Raw genomic sequence first — 19,050 nt, 5'->3', positions numbered from 1 at the left:
GGACGACCATCTCTGCAGCACTCCACCAATCAGGCCTTTATGGTAGAGTGGCCAGATGAAAGTCACTCCTCAGTAAAAGGCACATGACAGCCCACTTGGAGTATGACAAAATGCACCTAAAGAACTCTCAGACCATGAAAAACAAGATGAAACCAAGATTGAATGCCAAGTGTCATGTCTGGGGGAAACCTGGCACCATCCCTACGGTGAAGTATGGTGTTGGCAGCATCATGCTGTGGGGATGTTTTTCAGCGGCAGGGACCGGGAGACTAGTCAGGATTGAGGGAAAGATGAACGGAGCAAAGTACAGAGAGATCCTTGATGAAAACCTGCTCCAGAGCGCTCAGGACCTCAGACTGGGGGGAAGGTTCACCTTCCAACAGGACAATAACCATAATCACACAGCCAACACAGGAGTGGCTTCGGGACAGATTTCAGTTTTCAAGTTTTAATCCATTTGCAAAAATTTCTAAAAACCTATTTTTGCTTTGCCATTATGGGGTATTGTGTGTAGATTAATGAGGATTATTTAGTTTTTTATCAATTCTACAATAAATTTGGAAAAAATCAAGTCAAGTGGTCTGAATACTTTCCAAATGCACTGTACATCAGAGTCAGTTGAGAACAACCTGGAAATGTGAAACGTGGCTCAAAGTTTGTACATATTCTAAACAAATACCTTGTGGCACACTATAAGCTTGGGCTTATCACTAGCCACAGTACCACTAAATTCTGCAGACCTACAACTCTCCCACACCACATCTCAAAATGTGAGTTTCCTACCACTGTCACTTCTCTTATGCTTTTCCCATGTGTGATGCCAGTGTGAGGATGCAATGTGGGGCGTCATTATAGAGGAACAGCAGTGTGGTTTCTCTCATTTCCTGTTATGAAAGAGAGTCAGAAGTAACAGTTAGTGAATTCAAAGAAGACAGACGTTGAGACGCGATAGAGCAACATTGACTGTGTTCAGGTTTGTTTTTGCTACTCCTATGATCACACTTACAAGGCTTCATCTGTGGAGGAAATGTTTTGTGATTTTGGTCATGTATCTGCCTCCTGGTGTTTCCTTATATTGTTAGTGATCCGTATCTCAGCTTTGAGTCAGCAGGCTTCTCAGCAGCCTTCTCGTACACTACAGCTAGTTTGTGATTATGGCGAAGCATTACTCATGCTTCACATACATAAAGTAGGACTTTATACCGCAGGTGTTTGAATATCAGGCTTCATTTCTTTAATTTATTCATACCGAAAGTCATGCTTGCTTTCTTAATTTATCTCACCTCAAAGCTGAATGCACTGCATCCTGTTTTGACACACCCAGAACCAATCATGCTTTCTTTGAAGAACCTGATGGACTGATACTAATGTCTTATTCTGAATCCTGCAGTTAAAGTTCAGCTACCAAAATGAATATCCCAAAAAACCTCAGGAGGAGACGACCTCAGATGGAGAGTTATGACCAAAAGCTGGAACAACGGGCAGCAAAACATGAGTTCTTGAGAGATCGCAACAATGTGACGACATGTCGCAGCCCAGGACACAAGCTGGAGGCCGACTGGAAGAGTGAAATGCAGCATAAAAGACAGATGGAGTTTCAGAGAAGGAGACAGTTTGTCCAGGCTGCCACTCCTCAGGCAGATGAAAAGGACTCAAATAAGGAGACCAAAGTCACGATGAGGACCAACAGGCAGAGAGTGCCTCTTATCCACAGACAGTCCCTTATATCAGCAGAGGAACTGGGGATCACCTGGCCAGATGTACACTCCATCAGGAAGGTAAACACATGACCTGTATGACATAATAATACACATCACCCGTGTGACATAATGATACACATCACCCGTGTGACATAATAATACACATGACCTTTATGACATAATAATACACATTACCCGTGTGACATAATAATACACATTACCTGTATGACATAATAATACACATTACCCGTATGACATAATAATACATAAACTGTATGACATAATAATACACATTACCTGTATGACATAATAATACACATTACCCGTGTGACATAATAATACACATTACCTGTATGACATAATAATACACATTACCCGTATGACATAATAATACATAAACTGTATGACATAATAATACACATTACCTGTATGACATAATAATACACATTACCTGTGTGACATAATAATACACATTACCCGTATGACATAATAATACATAAACTGTATGACATAATAATACACATTACCTGTATGACATAATAATACACATTACCCGTGTGACATAATAATACACATTACCTGTATGACATAATAATACATATTACCTGTATGACATAATAATACACATGACCTTTATGACATAATAATACACATTACCTGTGTGACATAATAATACACATTACCTGTGTGACATAATAATACACATGACCTTTATGACATAATAATACACATTACCTGTATGACATAATAATACACATTACCTGTATGACATAATAATACACATTACCTGTATGACATAATAATACACATTACCCGTGTGACATAATAATACACATTACCTGTGTGACATAATAATACACATTACCTGTATGACATAATAATACACATTACCTGTATGACATAATAATACACATTACCCGTATGACATAATAATACATATTACCTGTATGACATAATAATACACATTACCTGTATGACATAATAATACACATTACCTGTATGACATAATAATACACATTACCTGTATGACATAATAATACATATTACCTGTATGACATAATAATACACATTACCTGTATGACATAATAATACATATTACCTGTATGACATAATAATACACATTACCTGTATGACATAATAATACACATTACCCGTATGACATTGTGTTATTATATGTCTGTTATACACAAATACTGGAATATTTGGTTTTGTCAAACACAAAAAAGGTGTGTCACAGTTGGAAAACTGTTTCATCAGGCATCGGGGATCACCTCACCACCACAAGGGACAGGAGGGCAAAACAAAACAGGGCAGCATCACTCTGGCTTCTCACAGACATTCTCTCACACTTCACAGCAACCTACACTAAGGAAGTGTATGGATATCAGAGATAGAGGTCAAATATGGAACTCTTATTTTGGTATTTCAATTTCAACATACTTTTTTGGCTTTGAGTTTGTTGGTGAACTTTATTATCTTCCTCTCTCCCTGTTAGTAGTTCAACAGGAGAAGAGTGGCCTAGTAAGCAATCAGCTCCACCAGAGGAATGCTTTCTGTCAGACAGAGTAAGCACAGTAAGCGACTGACCTTTACATGAAGACACTGATCTGTTGAACTGCTTATCTTTCAATTATAACACTTTGACCTCTGACCCCCACTCCCTATCATTCACAGGCATGGCTATATCACCGTGAATGAGGCAGTAAGTAACTCTGATGTACTAGATCTCTGTACTAGATTTCAATGTATTTTCTCCTTCAAATATGAGCCACAGCAATGAGTCACAGTTTCCGTCTACATTATCATTCATCATTCTGACAAAAGACATCACTATCAGTTGTGTTGCATAGCAACGTACGGTTGATGTTATTATATATTTGAACTCTTGTGGGTGTGTGAGACATACATGGTTCCCCACCCATAATAACAATATACTGTATATGATGTCCCTCCTTGCTCCACGTTGGGAATATATTTTATGCTTATTGTGAAAACGCCCTCACTCTCTCTCTGTCTCTCTCTCCGTCCTCTATCTAGGACCTTCTTCAACTTGCAGAGTATCTACAGGTGTGGAATCCTGCTCTGCTGACTCCTTAGATTAATGCAAAGAAGCTAACATATTTGAATCTAGAATGATAATCCATATAATTGAGACATGCCTTTTAGTACAAACCTCAACCTCACTTGTATTATGGTGCATCTCTTTCCATAGGAGGCTCTGTGGCGAGAAGATTCTCTGAAACAGAAGCTGTCTCTACTGCAGCACACCACCTCTACTATACTGCTCTCACAGGACAATGTCTGGAAGGTTAGGACCTGGATCTCTTACACACTGATGTGATGTCCACAAATGTGCCTCTACCTTTACCTAGCTCTCAATCATACTCATGTATGCACATTGAATTACTGTATTTCTGTACCATACTCTGTTTCATGAAGGGACTGCCATAAAGTTTGGACAGTAGGTTAATGTTCTGGGCAACTGTTGTGTTGTGGCATAGGGTCCTTAAGGTGTCTGGTCCATCACTTCTCTAAATTAGGTGTAACACTGTGTTTGGTTCAGTGATCTAGTTTAAAAAAGGCTGTGGTTTCAGAGACAAGTTCACAGCGTTTCCACCATTATTCTACTGGAGGAGCTGTGGTCTACACTGCATCCTGTCACTGAGAAGCTGAGAGAGAAACACGAGAAATGTACAGAGAGAAATGAAATGGCACATGAGGCGTTTGCCACCGTCTACTACGGTAGTTGCTATCTGCTTTTCGGTCTTTCTACCTGACTGTCAACATGTTTCATCTCTCTCACACGTCTCATCTTTCTCTACCCTCACAGATCTGTTGTAAAGAGGACAGGATGAAGGTAAAGATTGGGGCACTAGAGTCACAGCTGAAGATCTGTGGACAGGTGTGTTCAGGAACACCGTCTGTACCTATGACTTACAGTATATGGATGCTCAGACAAAATCACCACCAGGCTGAAATCACAAAGAGCAATCATCATTTTACTGACTCGTCCTCTGTTTCTCTCAGAGGCTGTCTAGGGATGGAGCCAAGATGCTGCTTCTACAGTCAGAGCAGCAGAGGCAGGAGGTGGAGGAGATGGCTGTAGCCGTGCTCCAGAGGGTCACTGACCAGACGAACAAGGCTCAGGACAGGGCTCACAGCCTGGAGGTACGGGGTCAGACAGGGCTGCATTCTGGATCACACAAAATAGCACTGTGTTCTATTACAGTCATGATTAATTACATTTATGTGACTCAATTTGAGAAATAAGAGATTCTTAGAGTTTCGAATGAATAAGAAGGGACATCTTAGGACAGTTTCACCGCATGTGTATTTTGTGTGTCCCTAGATGGCACTGCAGACAGCACAGGTTCAGTCATCACAGTGGAGAGAGCGCTATGAGGAGGAGAGGATCAAATGCACCCAGATGAGGAAGTCTCTGGTGCAGAACATAGACAATATAAACCTATTACAGAGCCAGCTCGAGGTACACACACACACATACATACATACATACATACATACATACATACATACATACATACATACATACATACATACATACAGATATATATATATATATATATATATATATCTATATATATATATCTATATATATCTATATATATATATATATATATATATATATATATATATACACTGCTAAAAAAAATAAAGGGAACACTTAAACAACACAATGTAACTCCAAGTCAATCACACTTCTGTGAAATCAAACTGTCCACTTAGGAAGCAACACTGATTGACAATAAATTTCACATGCTGTTGTGCAAATGGAATAGACAACAGGTGGAAATTATAGGCAATTAGCAAGACACCCCCAATAAAGGAGTGGTTCTGCAGGTGGGGACCACAGACCACTTCTCAGTTCCTATGCTTCCTGGCTGATGTTTTGGTCACTTTTGAATGCTGGCGGTGCTTTCACTCTAGTGGTAGCATGAGACGGAGTCTACAACCCACACAAGTGGCTCAGGTAGTGCAGCTCATCCAGGATGGCACATCAATGCGAGCTGTGGCAAGAAGGTTTGCTGTGTATGTCAGCGTAGTGTCCAGAGCATGGAGGCGCTACCAGGAGACAGGCCAGTACATCAGGAGACGTGGAGGAGGCCGTAGGAAGGCAACAACCCAGCAGCAGGACCGCTACCTCCGCCTTTGTGCAAGAAGGAGCAGGAGAAGCACTGCCAGAGCCCTGCAAAACGACCTCCAGCAGGCCACAAATGTGCATGTGTCTGCTCAAACGGTAAGAAACAGACTCCATGAGGGTGGTATGAGGACCCGACGTCCACAGGTGGGGGTTGTGCTTACAGCCCAACACCGTGCAGGACGTTTGGCATTTGCCAGAGAACACCAAGATTGGCAAATTCGCCACTGGCGCCCTGTGCTCTTCACAGATGAAAGCAGGTTCACATTGAGCACATGTGACAGACGTGACAGAGTCTGGAGACGCCGTGGAGAACGTTCTGCTACCTGCAACATCCTCCAGCATGACCGGTTTGGCGGTGGGTCAGTCATGGTGTGGGTGGCATTTCTTTGGGGGGCCGCACAGCCCTCCATGTGCTCGCCAGAGGTAGCCTGACTGCCATTAGGTACCGAGATGAGATCCTCAGACCCCTTGTGAGACCATATACTGGTGCGGTTGGCCCTGGGTTCCTCCTAATGCAAGACAATGCTAGACCTCATGTGGCTGGAGTGTGTCAGCAGTTCCTGCAAGTGGAAGGCATTGATGCTATGGACTGGCCCGCCCGTTCCCCAGACCTGAATCCAATTGAGCACATCTGGGACATCATGTCTCGCTCCATCCACCAACGCCACGTTGCACCACAGACTGTCCAGGAGTTGGCGGATGCTTTAGTCCAGGTCTGGGAGGAGATCCCTCAGGAGACCATCCGCCACCTCATCAGGAGCATGCCCAGGCATTGTAGGGAGGTCATACAGGCACGTGGAGGCCACACACACTACTGAGCCTCATTTTGACTTGTTTTAAGGACATTACATCAAAGTTGGATCAGCCTGTAGTGTGGTTTTCCACTTTAATTTTGAGTGTGACTCCAAATCCAGACCTCCATGGGTTGATAAATTGGATTTCCATTGATTATTTTTGTGTGATTTTGTTTTCAGCACATTCAACTATGTAAAGAAAAAAGTATTTAATAAGATTATTTATTTCATTCAGATCTAGGATGTGTTGTTTAAGTGTTCTGCTCAAAAAAATAAAGGGAACACTTAAACAACACAATGTTACTCCAAGTCAATCACACTTCTGTGAAATCAAACTGTCCACTTAGGAAGCAACACTGATTGACAATAAATTTCACATGCTGTTGTGCAAATGGAATAGACAACAGGTGGAAATTATAGGCAATAAGCAAGACACCCCCAATAAAGGAGTGGTTCTGCAGGTGGAGACCATAGACCACTTCTCAGTTCCTATGCTTCCTGGCGGATGTTTTGGTCACTTTTGAATGCTGGCGGTGCTTTCACTCTAGTGGTAGCATGAGACGGAGTCTACAACCCACACAAGTGGCTCAGGTAGTGCAGCTCATCCAGGATGGCACATCAATGCGAGCTGTGGCAAGAAGGTTTGCTGTGTCTGTCAGTGTAGTGTCCAGAGCATGGAGGCGCTACCAGGAGACAGGCCAGTACATCAGGAGATGTGGAGGAGACCATCTGCCACCTCATCAGCAGCATGCCCAGGCGTTGTAGGGAGGTCATACAGGCACGTGGAGGCCACACACACCACTGAGCCTCATTTTGACTTGTTTTAAGGACATTACATCAAAGTTGGATCAGCCTGTAGTGTGGTTTTCCACTTTAATTTTGAGTGTGACTCCAAATCCAGACCTCCATGGGTTGATAAATTGGATTTCCATTGATTATTTTTGTGTGATTTTGTTGTCAGCACATTCAACTATGTAAAGAAAAAAGTATTTAATAAGATTATTTATTTCATTCAGATCTAGGATGTGTTGTTTAAGTGTTCCCTTTATTTTTTTGAGCAGTGTATATGTATGTATTTCTGGATTGAATGAGCAAATGACATAACACAATAATATATGCCTATAAAGTATCTAAATATGTCAGATAAGAACCAAAAGCTGTCTTCGGATATCAAACACCATTACAGGTAAGTGTGAAAACAGGTACACGTCAAAATGGGGGATTTCCTCCTTTAAGTTGCTCTTTGCTGAAACAAACTCCAAGGCTAAGATTAAATGGGGTTTATTATTTCTTGACAAATCCTGCTTAATCAAATAACTGATGTTTAAAAAGTTATAGATTACTTATCCTATTAAATAAGTTCCCAGCATAGCACACCCATTGACTATACATTAGAATGAGCTTATTATCATAACCGATATTATGGTTCTCATTACCGAAATGGACCTGAAAATAACATGGTATTGAGAAATGTGTGTTTTAGTAATGAGAGGCCCTTAGTTTAATCTGCAAATAATATGAGACAGACATTATGAGTCAGCAAAAAATTGACCCCATCACTGAAGCCTATTCATGCTACCATGGTTGTAAGGTTATGGTCCTCTGACTTTTTTCCAATTTGGGATTTTTAGCCGTTTCGGTAATGAGAAGGTCAAATGGGGTAACGGGGGTGTTTGAGTAGAAGAACCTCATTCTGAAGGCATATAAGGGAAGATATTAAATTATCTTGTGCTCATCTAATAACTACTCCTCTAGATCAGTGGTACCCAAACTGTGGGACGCGCCAAGAGGGGTCGGGAGGGGGCGGCGCACCCCCACCCCCACGAAAAAAACGATGTTGTAATAGCAGAATGCACAAGGTGCAATTCGGAAATTTGGTAGTGCATCATCAGTTTTCCTCTTGTCATTTTATAACCCATGTCAGCTAATGTTTTTTAGCCCATAGATTTTGTTACAATGTTTGAGTCACTAAAATATCACATAAATACACATTAGACATGGCAAAATGTATAGAATTGCAAGAGAATTAGCTTTAAAATTGCTAAATGTTCTCTGCACCTCATAACAAAATATGTAGAATTGCAGGAAATAAGCTTTAAAACCTGGAAAAACATTGCTTGTGCCCATGGAAATAGACGTGGGGGGCGCAGGATGTTCCCATTGCCTGATTGAAAATGTTTGGGAACCCCTGCTCTAGATGATTCATCATGGGTGAATTATAAACTGTTTGGAGTTTTTACAGGAACTTGAAAAAGTGTTATGGTGATGACAAATGTTCACAAACACTGTGTTTTTACGTAATAAATATTCCAGTTTAATGTTATTATAGTTAAAACTACTATATAATAGTTTAATATTAAAGATAAATCATAAAAAGGCTATACTAATTTATGGACACAATTTTTGTGTTTTATTCAAATAAGCTGTGTTTCTCTAAAGTAAAATTGTATAAATTTACACGAGAATTGAATCCGGGCGCATTTCGGTAATGATAATTTGGAGTGAAAATGTACGAAATTTAGGCGAAAATGTACCATATATTTAAAATAAGACACTGTGCCATAAACTCGGCATCTTAGTCTTTAGAATGTTAGTTGTTAGTTGATTTTTGCAGATGCATCATTGTTTTGTAACTCAATTTGCTACTGACATGGTTAAAACTGGTTTCATGAGAATCCCCCACGCACACACACAGCACTGATCTGTTGTTAGAGTGACATAAGATATCTAAATACAGCACCATCATGTATTTCCCTGTGCATCCATCCAGGGAGTGAAAGGACAGGAGGCCACTCTGAAGAGCCAGCTGCTGCAGCACCAACACACTGAGGCTGAGCTCCACCTCAACATCAGCCTTCTAGAGCACAACCTGCACACCTGCAGGACACAAGACACATGGAGACAGCAGCAGGAAGACACCAAGAAACAGCAGGAGATTGTCAAAGGACGGCAACAGGACTCCATAGGTGTAGTATATTACACACCCACTAGCAGAAAAAAACTGTTGGATTGTGTTACTGTAGTAGTAGGTAAAGGAGTTTCAACTTCTATTTTAACCATGATATTTATTGGTCTATAAATGTGTTAAACTCATCACTAGAGCATCCCTTAGATGAGCAGTTTCATCCAGCTATGTCACACCACAGCAACACGAAGCAAAGCATGATGGAAACCAACATCCATAGGAGAGAGGTCCGAATATATCTACAATTCACTTTCTCATCTTAATCATGTCAAACCCAGAGCACCATCATAGCATTTATGTCAATGTTTGTCCCCACTGTCTTCATGCTGTATGTCTCCAACATGTTTATTGGCTCTGCTTGATTTTAGTCCTATATTATCTTGATACTGATGGAATCTTTCTTTTTTTCCAACAAGAGACGCTGTTGTCCCTGGTTTATCCTGCTGTCTCTATTCCTGGTAGTCACGGTGGCAGCCATTTTGACGTTGTTATTGGCCGATATCGCCACAAGAAGGAAACAGCTGTGGGAACTTTACCAAGTACTACAAGAACGCACAGAGAAGTATCTCTATGACATTACCTCAGCATTGCTATAGGCCCATATGACAAGACCTGGGAACTGGACAAAACTCTGAAGAACTTGCTCTGAGGGTTTTGAGAAATATGTTTATTGCATTTTACTTTTAAATGTTATCTGTATAGCTCAGTCAACATTATAGCGAAGGATATTTATCATCCATTGAAAATGTAATCTTGAAGTAAATTTGTATTTCTTATGCATTTTATGGTTACTACATCATTTTCATGCATATGTGTTTCATCCTTTCATAATAATCAAATACATATGGCCTCAGTATAGTTGACACACAACCACTTTTATAACTAGACAGTAAAACTGACATAAAATACCAGTGAATAAAACACTTGCGGGTATAACTTTTTGTCAATTTGAATTAAACCCTTTTTCATTACTGAATACATTACATTGCTGATTTGCTTCATAAAAAAAATAAAAATAAAAAAAAATAAAAAGATCACTTGCCTAGTTATGGGCATTTTTCACAAAAAATTGAAAATACAAATCATTAGGAGGATAAAAGTTATTGAAAAATTAAATGCAATCTAAGCATAAGACTCCATTTACTCCCAAAAGTGCAGCGACACCACTTATACTAATTTCATAGACCAAAACAAATGGTTTAAATTCCATAAAGTTATAAATGGAGGCTATACATGGGGATAAGGTCTATCAGAAAATAAACAATCCATTTGGTTCACCGCATCATCTACCTTTACCTGATCTTATCTACTAGTATTAACATAAACAAACAAGTAAAGGGTATAGGATACTGTTCACATATCTTGCAGGAACAGTTAGAATGGATCTCAGCAGTCATGATGAGATACAAATGTATAATAACCAATAGAAAGGAAAGATAACTATTAAAGTGTGTATCATAAAAGTTCACATAATGGATTATCCACTTGCATGTTTTTTCTCCAAAAGAAAAAAAAATATATAAATATCTAGCTTTAGCACTCAAACATATTCTTCATGGGTTAAAAACAGGTAGTAGACAAAATGACATGAACAACAAGGACCAGGACACAGCTTGATCACTGACTGGTATTGTGTAACATGGGGTCAAGGGTTATGCCTGTAACTCATTGACTATGTTCAATGTTGCCTTGCAGCCGACAGGACTTTTGCCCATAATGCCATCCAATGCTCCTCTAGTTCTATTCATATTGAGTACAAGGCCACGGGCACACCATGTTTTACTGACTGCCACAGTTGTAGTCTTACAGGGCCTGTTTAGCAGCATTTACCACAATATATACATGGCTCCTCTCAGAGAACATAATAGTAAAAGAACGGAAAAAGGCTAAACTGAAGCAATCCCTCTTCCTATTCGGATTAACACGCCTCTATAAACATAAGTACTAGCTTGCTGACTACAGGTCCCCACATGACCCAGCAGTAGAGGCAGCAGTAAGGAGACAGTGTCCAGACAGAGCTGTGTATGAGACTGACTGGCCTGGTAGGACCATGGTGGACTGGGTAGCTTCACTGGGCATGCAGGGCCTGGGGCAGGCTCATGCCAGCCCCAGGGGGCAGAGCCTGAGGCCAGCCCTCCTGGCCCTGGTGGGTCTGCAGCAGGCGGTACAGCTGCTTCAGGTGGGTAACGATGTTGTCCTTGATGTCCGGGATGGAGATCTGCAGGCGCACGCTGCCGCTGTCGAAGGAGCGCATGCAGTCACCTGAGAACATCTCAGTGATCATACGTGCTACCACAGGGATGATCTGGAGGGGAGCAGAGGGCCAAAGATGAGTCAGTTACAGTGAAGGGACTCAACAGCAAAACATACATTTTAAAATAATGAAAAACAAATGTTTAATTCATTTTCTATGATTCATTGCATGAAACATCTTGATACAAAGACGGGCTCATACAGTGGGGGACTACCTACAGTGAGGGAAAAAAGTATTTGATCCCCTGCTGATTTTGTATGGTTTGCCCACTGACAAAGAAAAGATCAGTCTATAATTTTAATGGTAGGTTTATTTGAACAGTGAGAGACAGAATAACAACAAAAATATCCAGAAAAACACATGCCAGAAATGTTATAAATTGATTTGCATTTTAATGAGGGAAATAAGTATTTGACCCCCTCTCAATCAGAAAGATTTCTGGCTCCCAGCTGTCTTTTATACAGGTATGAGCTGAGATTAGGAGCACACTCTTAAAGGGAGTGCTCCTAACCGCAGCTTGTTACCTGTAAAAAAGACACCTGTCCACAGAAGCAATCAATCAGATTCCAAACTCTCCACCATGGCCAAGACCAAAGAGCTCTCCAAGGATGTCAGGGACAAGATTGTAGACCTACACAAGGCTGGAATGGGCTACAAGACCATCGCCAAGCAGCTTGGTGAGAAGGTGACAACATTTGGTGCGATTATTCGCAAATGGAAGAAACACAAAATAACTGTCAATCTCCCTCAGCCTGGGGCTCCATGCAAGATCTCACCTCGTGGAGTTGCAATGATCATGAGAACGGTGAGGAATCAGCCCAGAACTACACGGGAGGATCTTGTCAATGATCTCAAGGCAGCTGGGACCATAGTCACCAAGAAAACAATTGGTAACACACTACGCCGTGAAGGACTGAAATCCTGCAGCGCCCGCAAGGTCCCCCTGCTCAAGAATACATATACATGCCCGTCTGAAGTTTGCCAATGAACATCTGAATGACTCAGAGGACAACTGGGTGAAAGTGTTGTGGTCAGATGAGACCAAAATGGAGCTCTTAGACATCAACTCAACTCGCCGTGTTTGGAGGAGGAGGAATGCTGCCTATGACCCCAAGAACACCATCTCCACCGTCAAACATGGAGGTGGAAACATTATGCTTTGGGGGTGTTTTTCTGCTAAGGGGACAGGACAACTTCACCGCATCAAAGGGACGATGGACAGGACCATATACCGTCAAATCTTGGGAGAGAACCTCCTTCCCTCAGCCAGGGCATTGAAAATGGGTCGTGGATGGGTATTCCAGCATGACAATGACCCAAAACACACGGCCAAGGCAACAAAGGAGTGGCTCAAGAAGAAGCACATTAAGGTCCTGGAGTGGCCTAGCCAGTCTCCAGACCTTAATCCCATAGAAAATCTATGGAGGGAGCTGAAGGTTCGAGTTGCCAAACGTCAGCCTCGAAACCTTAATTACTTGGAGAAGATCTGCAAAGAGGAGTGGGACAAAATCCCTCCTGAGATGTGTGCAAACCTGGTGGCCAACTACAAGAAACGTCTGACCTCTGATTGCCAACAAGGGTTTTGCCACCAAGTACTAAGTCATGTTTTGCAGAGGGGTCAAATACTTATTTCCCTCATTAAAATGTAAATCATTTTATAACATTTTTGACGTGTTTTTCTGGATTATTTTGTTGTTATTCTGTCTCTCACTGTTCAAATAAACCTACTATGCAAATTATAGACTGATCATTTCTTTGTAAGTGGGCAAATGTACAAAATCAGCAGGGGATCAAATACTTTTTTCCCCCCACTGTACCTGCACCATGATGAGCTTCCTCTCTCTGGGTCTGCTGTCAGGCCACTCCTCTCCAAAGCACAGGTTGATGTCGAACTGAGGAAGAATGGCCGACTGGCCCCTCTGATGGGCTATTACACCTGCACACGTCAAAAACACAAACAATCACAATCATATCGCATAGAAAATCAGTCTCACAGCATAAACTGAGTGTACAAAACATTATGAACACCTTCCTAATATTGAGTTGCATCCCCTTTTGACCTCAGAACAGCCTCAATTCGTCAGGGCATGGACTCTACAAGGTGTTGAATGCTGGCCCTTGTTGACTCCAATGCTTCCCACAGTTGTGTCAAGTTGGCTGGATGTCCTTTGGGTGGTGGACCATTTTTGATAGACACAGGAAACTGTTGAGCATGAAAAACCCAGCAGCATTGCAGTTCTTGACACACTCCAACCAGTGTGCCTGGCACCTAATACCATACCCTGTTCAAAGGCACGTAAATATTTTGTCTTGCTCATTTACCCTCTAAATGACACACATACACAATCATTGTCTCAATTGTCTCAAGGCTTAAAAATACTTCTATACCTGTCTCCTCCCCTTCATCTACACTGATTGACGTGGTTTTAACAAGTGACATCAATAAGGGATCATAGCTTTCACGTAGTAAGTCTGTCAGGGAAAGAACAGGTGTTCCTAATGTTTTGTACACTCAGTGCATGCCATATTATCACACTACCTTCTAAGGGCCCAGCCTAATAGAATATAAAAATATTGATAGGCAAGAAGCTTTGAGAAGAGTGGTATAAAACATTGTTGCTGTAGGAAGGTTAGAGTCTATCTATACTAAAATGGTCAGTAGGATCGGAGTCAGTACTTACCACTGAGAAACGACTCCAGACAGAACAGCTTAACCTTCCTCTGCCTCTCTATGAGGTTGGGTGCATTGGGGTTGGGTGCACAGGGGCCTGACCAGTACACCTTGCACTGGCAGAGGCGGACGGCATAGATGTCATGGCCGCTGACCTCCAGGATGAGGCCTCGGTCCATGACGTCCAGCAGGCGGTTGGTGAAGACCCTCTGCTTGTCGTTGGCGATGTGCTCGGTAGAGGGGAACCTCAGCTGCTCCAGGCTGATAGGGCCAAACAGCTCCTCCTGGTTGACCATGGGGCCCAGGTCCCCGTAAAACAGCCTGCAGCCCTGGGGATTACTGACAGTCATGGCTGGACACACCTCCTTACCCCGATACTGGAACTGCACCTCCAGGTCTGTCACTGAGGGAGAAAGAGAGAGAGACAAAGAAACACATGAAGATTCAATAAGAGAGGAACTCTCATTAGTTGGTCTCTATAGGTAAACTCCTGTGATACTATATACAATCAATGTATGCAGTCCTATATTTATCTAATGGAGGAGTGTGTGTGTGTGTAGTAGTGTACTCACTGGGCAAGGAGCTGATCCACATCTCTGGGGAGGCAAACATCATGTCAGACATGGGAAGGGAAGGCATGTCAAGTGGAGGAGGGGGCGCCATCTCCTCATGGGAGGGCTGCATCTCCACATCCAAAGGCTCCTCTTTTGGCCACGGCTTAATCTCCTCTTTGGGCCACACTTCAACTGATGGGGGGCAGCTGGGGGGGTGGAGGGGCGATACTGACCCCGGAGGAGACCACATTAGAGTGGGGCTGGTGCCTGGTCGTTACAGGGGAAAACAAAGCATGATTAGATGACATGCCAAAAACAATACAGGGATATTGATATTAAAACAGGGGGTAAGTCAGACTAAAGGGAGTTGTTTTTGGACCAGGCAAATTGGAAAACATTATCTGGATGCTAGATCTGAACTGTTGTGTCGTTTAGGACAAATGACATGGTAAACATCACTGAAAAAAAGTATTGGTGAGGGACAAATAAGAGCGTTAAGAGATAATTGACATGACTAACCGTTGGATGTTGGATAAGGAGGAAGGGGCTCTGGAGTATCTGGTTCATCTTCATCACAGTCATTCGGCGTCCAGGACCCAGAGTCTGAGGATCCTGATGTGAGAGAGATGAAAAGAAAATGAAAAGAGAGCAAGGGATTCCAAATCCCAAACTAAGCTTCAAAGCTGCTACCATTGGCCCTCATTGTAAATAATAAATTGTTCTTAACCGACTTGCCTAGTTAAATAAAATGTTTTTTTTAAAAATACATAAAATTGACTAACATCATTGTTGTTAAACTGTACTTTAAAAACATTTTTTTTAAGTCAATTAAAGTCAAAATTTTGGACACACCTACTCATTCAAGGGTTTTTCTTTATTTTTACTATTACTAGAATAATAGTGAAGACATCAAAAGTATGAAATAACACATATGGGATCATGTAGTAACCAACAAGTGTTAAACAAATCAAAATACATTTTATATTTGAGATTCTTCAAAGTAGCCACTCTTTGCATTCTATCAAGGAGCTTCATGAGGTAGCAGAGGTAACTCTGGAACTTCCTTTCTTGTGGCGGTCCTCATGAGAGCCAGTTTCATCATAGGGCTTGATGGTTTTTGCTACTGCACTTGAAGAAACTTTCAAAAGTTCTTGACATTTTCCGGATTGTTACCTTCATGTCTTAAAGTAATGATGGACTGTCGTTTTTCTTTGATTATTTGAGCTGTTCTAGCCATAATATGGGCTTGGTCTTTTACCAAATAGGGCTATCTTCTATATACCACCTCTACCTTGTCACAACACAACTGATTGGCTCAAACACATTAAGAAGGAAATAAATTCCACAAATGAACTTTTACCAAGGCACACCTGTTAATTGAAATGCATTCTAGGTGACTACCTCATGAAGCTGGTTGAAAGAATGCCAATAGTGTGCAAAGCTGTCATCAAGGCAAACGGTGGCTACTTTGAAGAATGTCAAATCTAAAATATATTTTGATTTGTTAAACACTTTTTAGGTCACTACATGATTCCATATGTGTTATTTCATAGTTTTGATGTCTTCACTATTATTCTACAATGTAGAAAATTGTACAAATAAAGAAAAACCCTGGAATGAGTAGGTGTGTCCAAACTTTTGACTGGTACTGTATTTGTATGTCATCCATGGACATTTACCTGGGTTACTGAGGGGCTGTGGGATGTCACAGACATCGTAGATCTTCAGGGGGTTCATGGGGACTTCTTTGGTGCCATCGTAGACAAGGTTGAACTCTCTGCTCTTGTTGAGGGCACAGCGGAGCTGGGCTTTCCACTTGGCAGGGTCAGGGTCATCAATACCCTCCTGGAACTTTCCTGTCTCCACTGCCCAGGCCTGATACAAGGAGAGAGGGGACAGATGAAGAAAACATTTTTTAAGTCATGTTTTACATTTTCTATTATTCTGAGCAGTAGATCTCAGCTTTGCATTTTGACTCAGAAAGTGATCTCAGCTCAGAAAAGGTTGGTGACCACTGACCTACATGTATTGTTTCACAAGCTGTAACAGATATCTGCTTTACTAACCTTAAAGATGGTGTTCTCTTCCTCATGCTGGGGGGTGTGGCGCGTAGCGTGTTTCCAGGGGACCCTGAAGCGCTTGTTGTCCCGATCGATCCACACCAGACCTGGGTAGAGCCCACTGTCCACCTGGGCCACTAGCCAGGGCTTGAGCCGAACACGCCGCGGGGTCACCGCCATGCTTACAGTCTGGGGAGGGGGGCCACCATGGGAGGGTTAGATATCTACTATCCATATGGTATACTTATATGGATATCCTGACCAAGATATTTCAAAACGTAAACAGTTCTAATAAAAGCACTGTACTAAGAAAAAAGTGAGCTCTATGGGCATGATGTAGCTGGTACATCTGGATTGAGGCAGGTACGCACATGATAACCAAGATTACATGGCTATCAAGATTCCAAACAGACTTGGGCCACTAAGTACATAATTATGGTTGGTTTTATGATACTCCTGGTGTATCTGCAGGACATGTTTCACAGGTCTGTTGAGTATGGAAATAAAGCCATGTCCAATGTTGCTACATTAATTTACCCCAAAATCATAACCATAAAATGACATTTTCCCCACCAAGCAATTACTTTACTGACTTTTGTTATGATAAACCTTTGACTTTTGTTGATGCTTAGTTGCCACCCCTCGCTCGCCCTTACTGTAAATTTGAGCAACATATGAAAGACCAGTAAATACGCTACTTGTCACGGATAAATTGTTAGTAATGATTTCTAATAACCATCTAGTTACGAACTTTAAATTACTTCAAGGTTGCAAACTAACTAAATGTAGGCGACCGCTGCGAAACGTACCTGCAGTTGAACGTGACCAGGAAGTAGGCTACTTTCTATCCGGGAGAAAGTAGAACCTCAATCAATTTCAGGGAAATATTATTCTCCAAAACGTTGGAATTTATATGTCCTTAGCAATCCAGGTAAAGTAGACTGTATGACTCACGTATACTTCTTATCATGCGAGAACAATTCTGATAATCTTGTCCCAATCAGTTCAGGCCACCCCTTTTCGACTCCCTTCCCGAAACTCAGGTAGAACTGTGACGTCACAGACGTTTCATTCTTGGCACCCGGCACACCTTTCCAGCTGGTGAAAAAAAACAGCTTACTTTCGGTGGAGCCTTCTTGTGACCATGATGAGCAAATGACTCACAATATTTGTTAGAATGTTGTTGCCATGGGTTCTTTAAATTAGCCATATAAAAACCATGAAAACTATTATGCTGTAAAATTATGTAATTATGTTTGTCGTTTTCAAAAGCAATTTGAAATAAGCAGTTTGGAGCCATATAAAAACCATGAAGACTATTATGCTGTAAAATTATGTAATTATGTTTGTCGTTTTCAAAAGCAATTTGAAATAAGCAGTTTGGAGCCATATAAAAACCATGAAGACTATTATGCTGTAAAATTATGTAATTATGTTTGTCGTTTTCAAAAGCAATTTGAAATAAGCAGTTTGGAGCCATATAAAAACCATGAAGACTATTATGCTGTAAAATTATGTAATTATGTTTGTCGTTTTCAAAAGCAATTTGAAATAAGCAGTTTGGAGCGCAGTCAGTCATTTTATTATAGCCTAATTAAAACATGTTAATTTAGCACACGCCGTGCGTCTTTTACGCATTTACACTGTCATTGTAACAAGTACATTATGATAATTTCTACTATACACACTTGTTAATGGTGTAGTCACACCCAGAAACTGCCCACGGGCCTTTTCCCAATGTGTGGGTGCGAGAAGTCTTCGCCGCACGAGGCGCTCTTGTCTTGAGGACTTCCCCCAGTTTCCTTACGTGTGCATTTATTTATAGGCCAGTGAGATCAGATAGCCCAAGTGTGTGTGTGTGTGTGAGAGAGAGAGAGAGTTTCAAGATTA

The 19,050-nt window shown here is 41.4% G+C and overlaps 2 protein-coding genes across 8 annotated transcripts; one reads left to right on the top strand and one right to left on the bottom strand.

Annotated features, from left to right (window-relative positions):
- The first annotated feature begins 882 nt into the window (after nt 1–882).
- Nucleotides 883–10,401, top strand: LOC106565673 (TRAF3-interacting JNK-activating modulator). 6 transcript variants are annotated; one of them, XM_014133034.3, is made up of 13 exons: nt 883–973; nt 1,391–1,778; nt 2,958–3,096; nt 3,199–3,265; nt 3,375–3,402; nt 3,738–3,767; nt 3,913–4,008; nt 4,531–4,602; nt 4,728–4,868; nt 5,050–5,187; nt 9,427–9,622; nt 9,757–9,848; nt 10,038–10,401. In XM_014133034.3, exons 2-13 carry the CDS (start codon nt 1,410–1,412, stop codon nt 10,215–10,217), a joined length of 1,548 nt encoding a protein of 515 aa, XP_013988509.2. In that variant the 5' UTR covers nt 883–973; nt 1,391–1,409; the 3' UTR covers nt 10,218–10,401. The 6 variants fall into 6 exon arrangements, 5 of the variants coding, with proteins under 5 accessions (XP_013988509.2, XP_013988508.2, XP_045547622.1 ...); XM_014133033.3 differs by having other exon boundaries at nt 3,196–3,265; XR_006758063.2 differs by having other exon boundaries at nt 3,196–3,265; nt 9,427–9,848; nt 10,040–10,055.
- Nucleotides 10,268–18,214, bottom strand: LOC106565674 (interferon regulatory factor 6). Of its 2 annotated transcripts, none has more exons than XM_014133039.3 (8): nt 17,970–18,214; nt 17,167–17,349; nt 16,780–16,975; nt 15,620–15,712; nt 15,119–15,367; nt 14,557–14,949; nt 13,693–13,811; nt 10,268–11,926 (listed from the first exon to the last, which is right to left on the bottom strand). In XM_014133039.3, exons 2-8 carry the CDS (start codon nt 17,338–17,340, stop codon nt 11,690–11,692), a joined length of 1,461 nt encoding a protein of 486 aa, XP_013988514.1. In that variant the 5' UTR covers nt 17,341–17,349; nt 17,970–18,214; the 3' UTR covers nt 10,268–11,689. The 2 variants fall into 2 exon arrangements, with proteins under 2 accessions (XP_013988514.1, XP_082815385.1); XM_082959259.1 differs by lacking the exon at nt 17,970–18,214 and adding an exon at nt 17,754–17,876.
- Nucleotides 18,215–19,050: the final 836 nt, after the last annotated feature.

This window comes from Salmo salar, chromosome 12 (assembly GCF_965601325.2).
Source record: "Salmo salar chromosome 12, fSalSal1, whole genome shotgun sequence".
Classification (NCBI taxonomy): Eukaryota; Metazoa; Chordata; class Actinopteri; order Salmoniformes; family Salmonidae; genus Salmo; species Salmo salar.
The sequence above is the reverse complement of the archived record's forward strand: the minus strand, read 5'-3'. Positions and strand labels throughout refer to the sequence as shown.

Excerpts from the sequence above, each read along its gene's own strand:
- LOC106565673 (XM_014133033.3), top strand. The coding sequence starts at position 1,410 with ATGAATATCCCAAAAAACCTCAGGAGGAGACGACCTCAGATGGAGAGT. Across the intron at positions 3,403-3,737 it reads ATATCACCGTGAATGAGGCA|GACCTTCTTCAACTTGCAGA; the intron begins GTAAGTAACTCT and ends TCCTCTATCTAG. Across the intron at positions 5,188-9,426 it reads TATTACAGAGCCAGCTCGAG|GGAGTGAAAGGACAGGAGGC; the intron begins GTACACACACAC and ends GCATCCATCCAG.
- LOC106565674 (XM_082959259.1), bottom strand. The coding sequence starts at position 17,834 with ATGTTGCTCAAATTTACAGTAAGGGCGAGCGAGGGGTGGCAACTAAGC. Across the intron at positions 15,368-15,619 it reads TCCTTATCCAACATCCAACG|GCACCAGCCCCACTCTAATG; the intron begins GTTAGTCATGTC and ends TGTAACGACCAG. Across the intron at positions 13,812-14,556 it reads TCTGGAGTCGTTTCTCAGTG|GTGTAATAGCCCATCAGAGG; the intron begins GTAAGTACTGAC and ends TGACGTGTGCAG.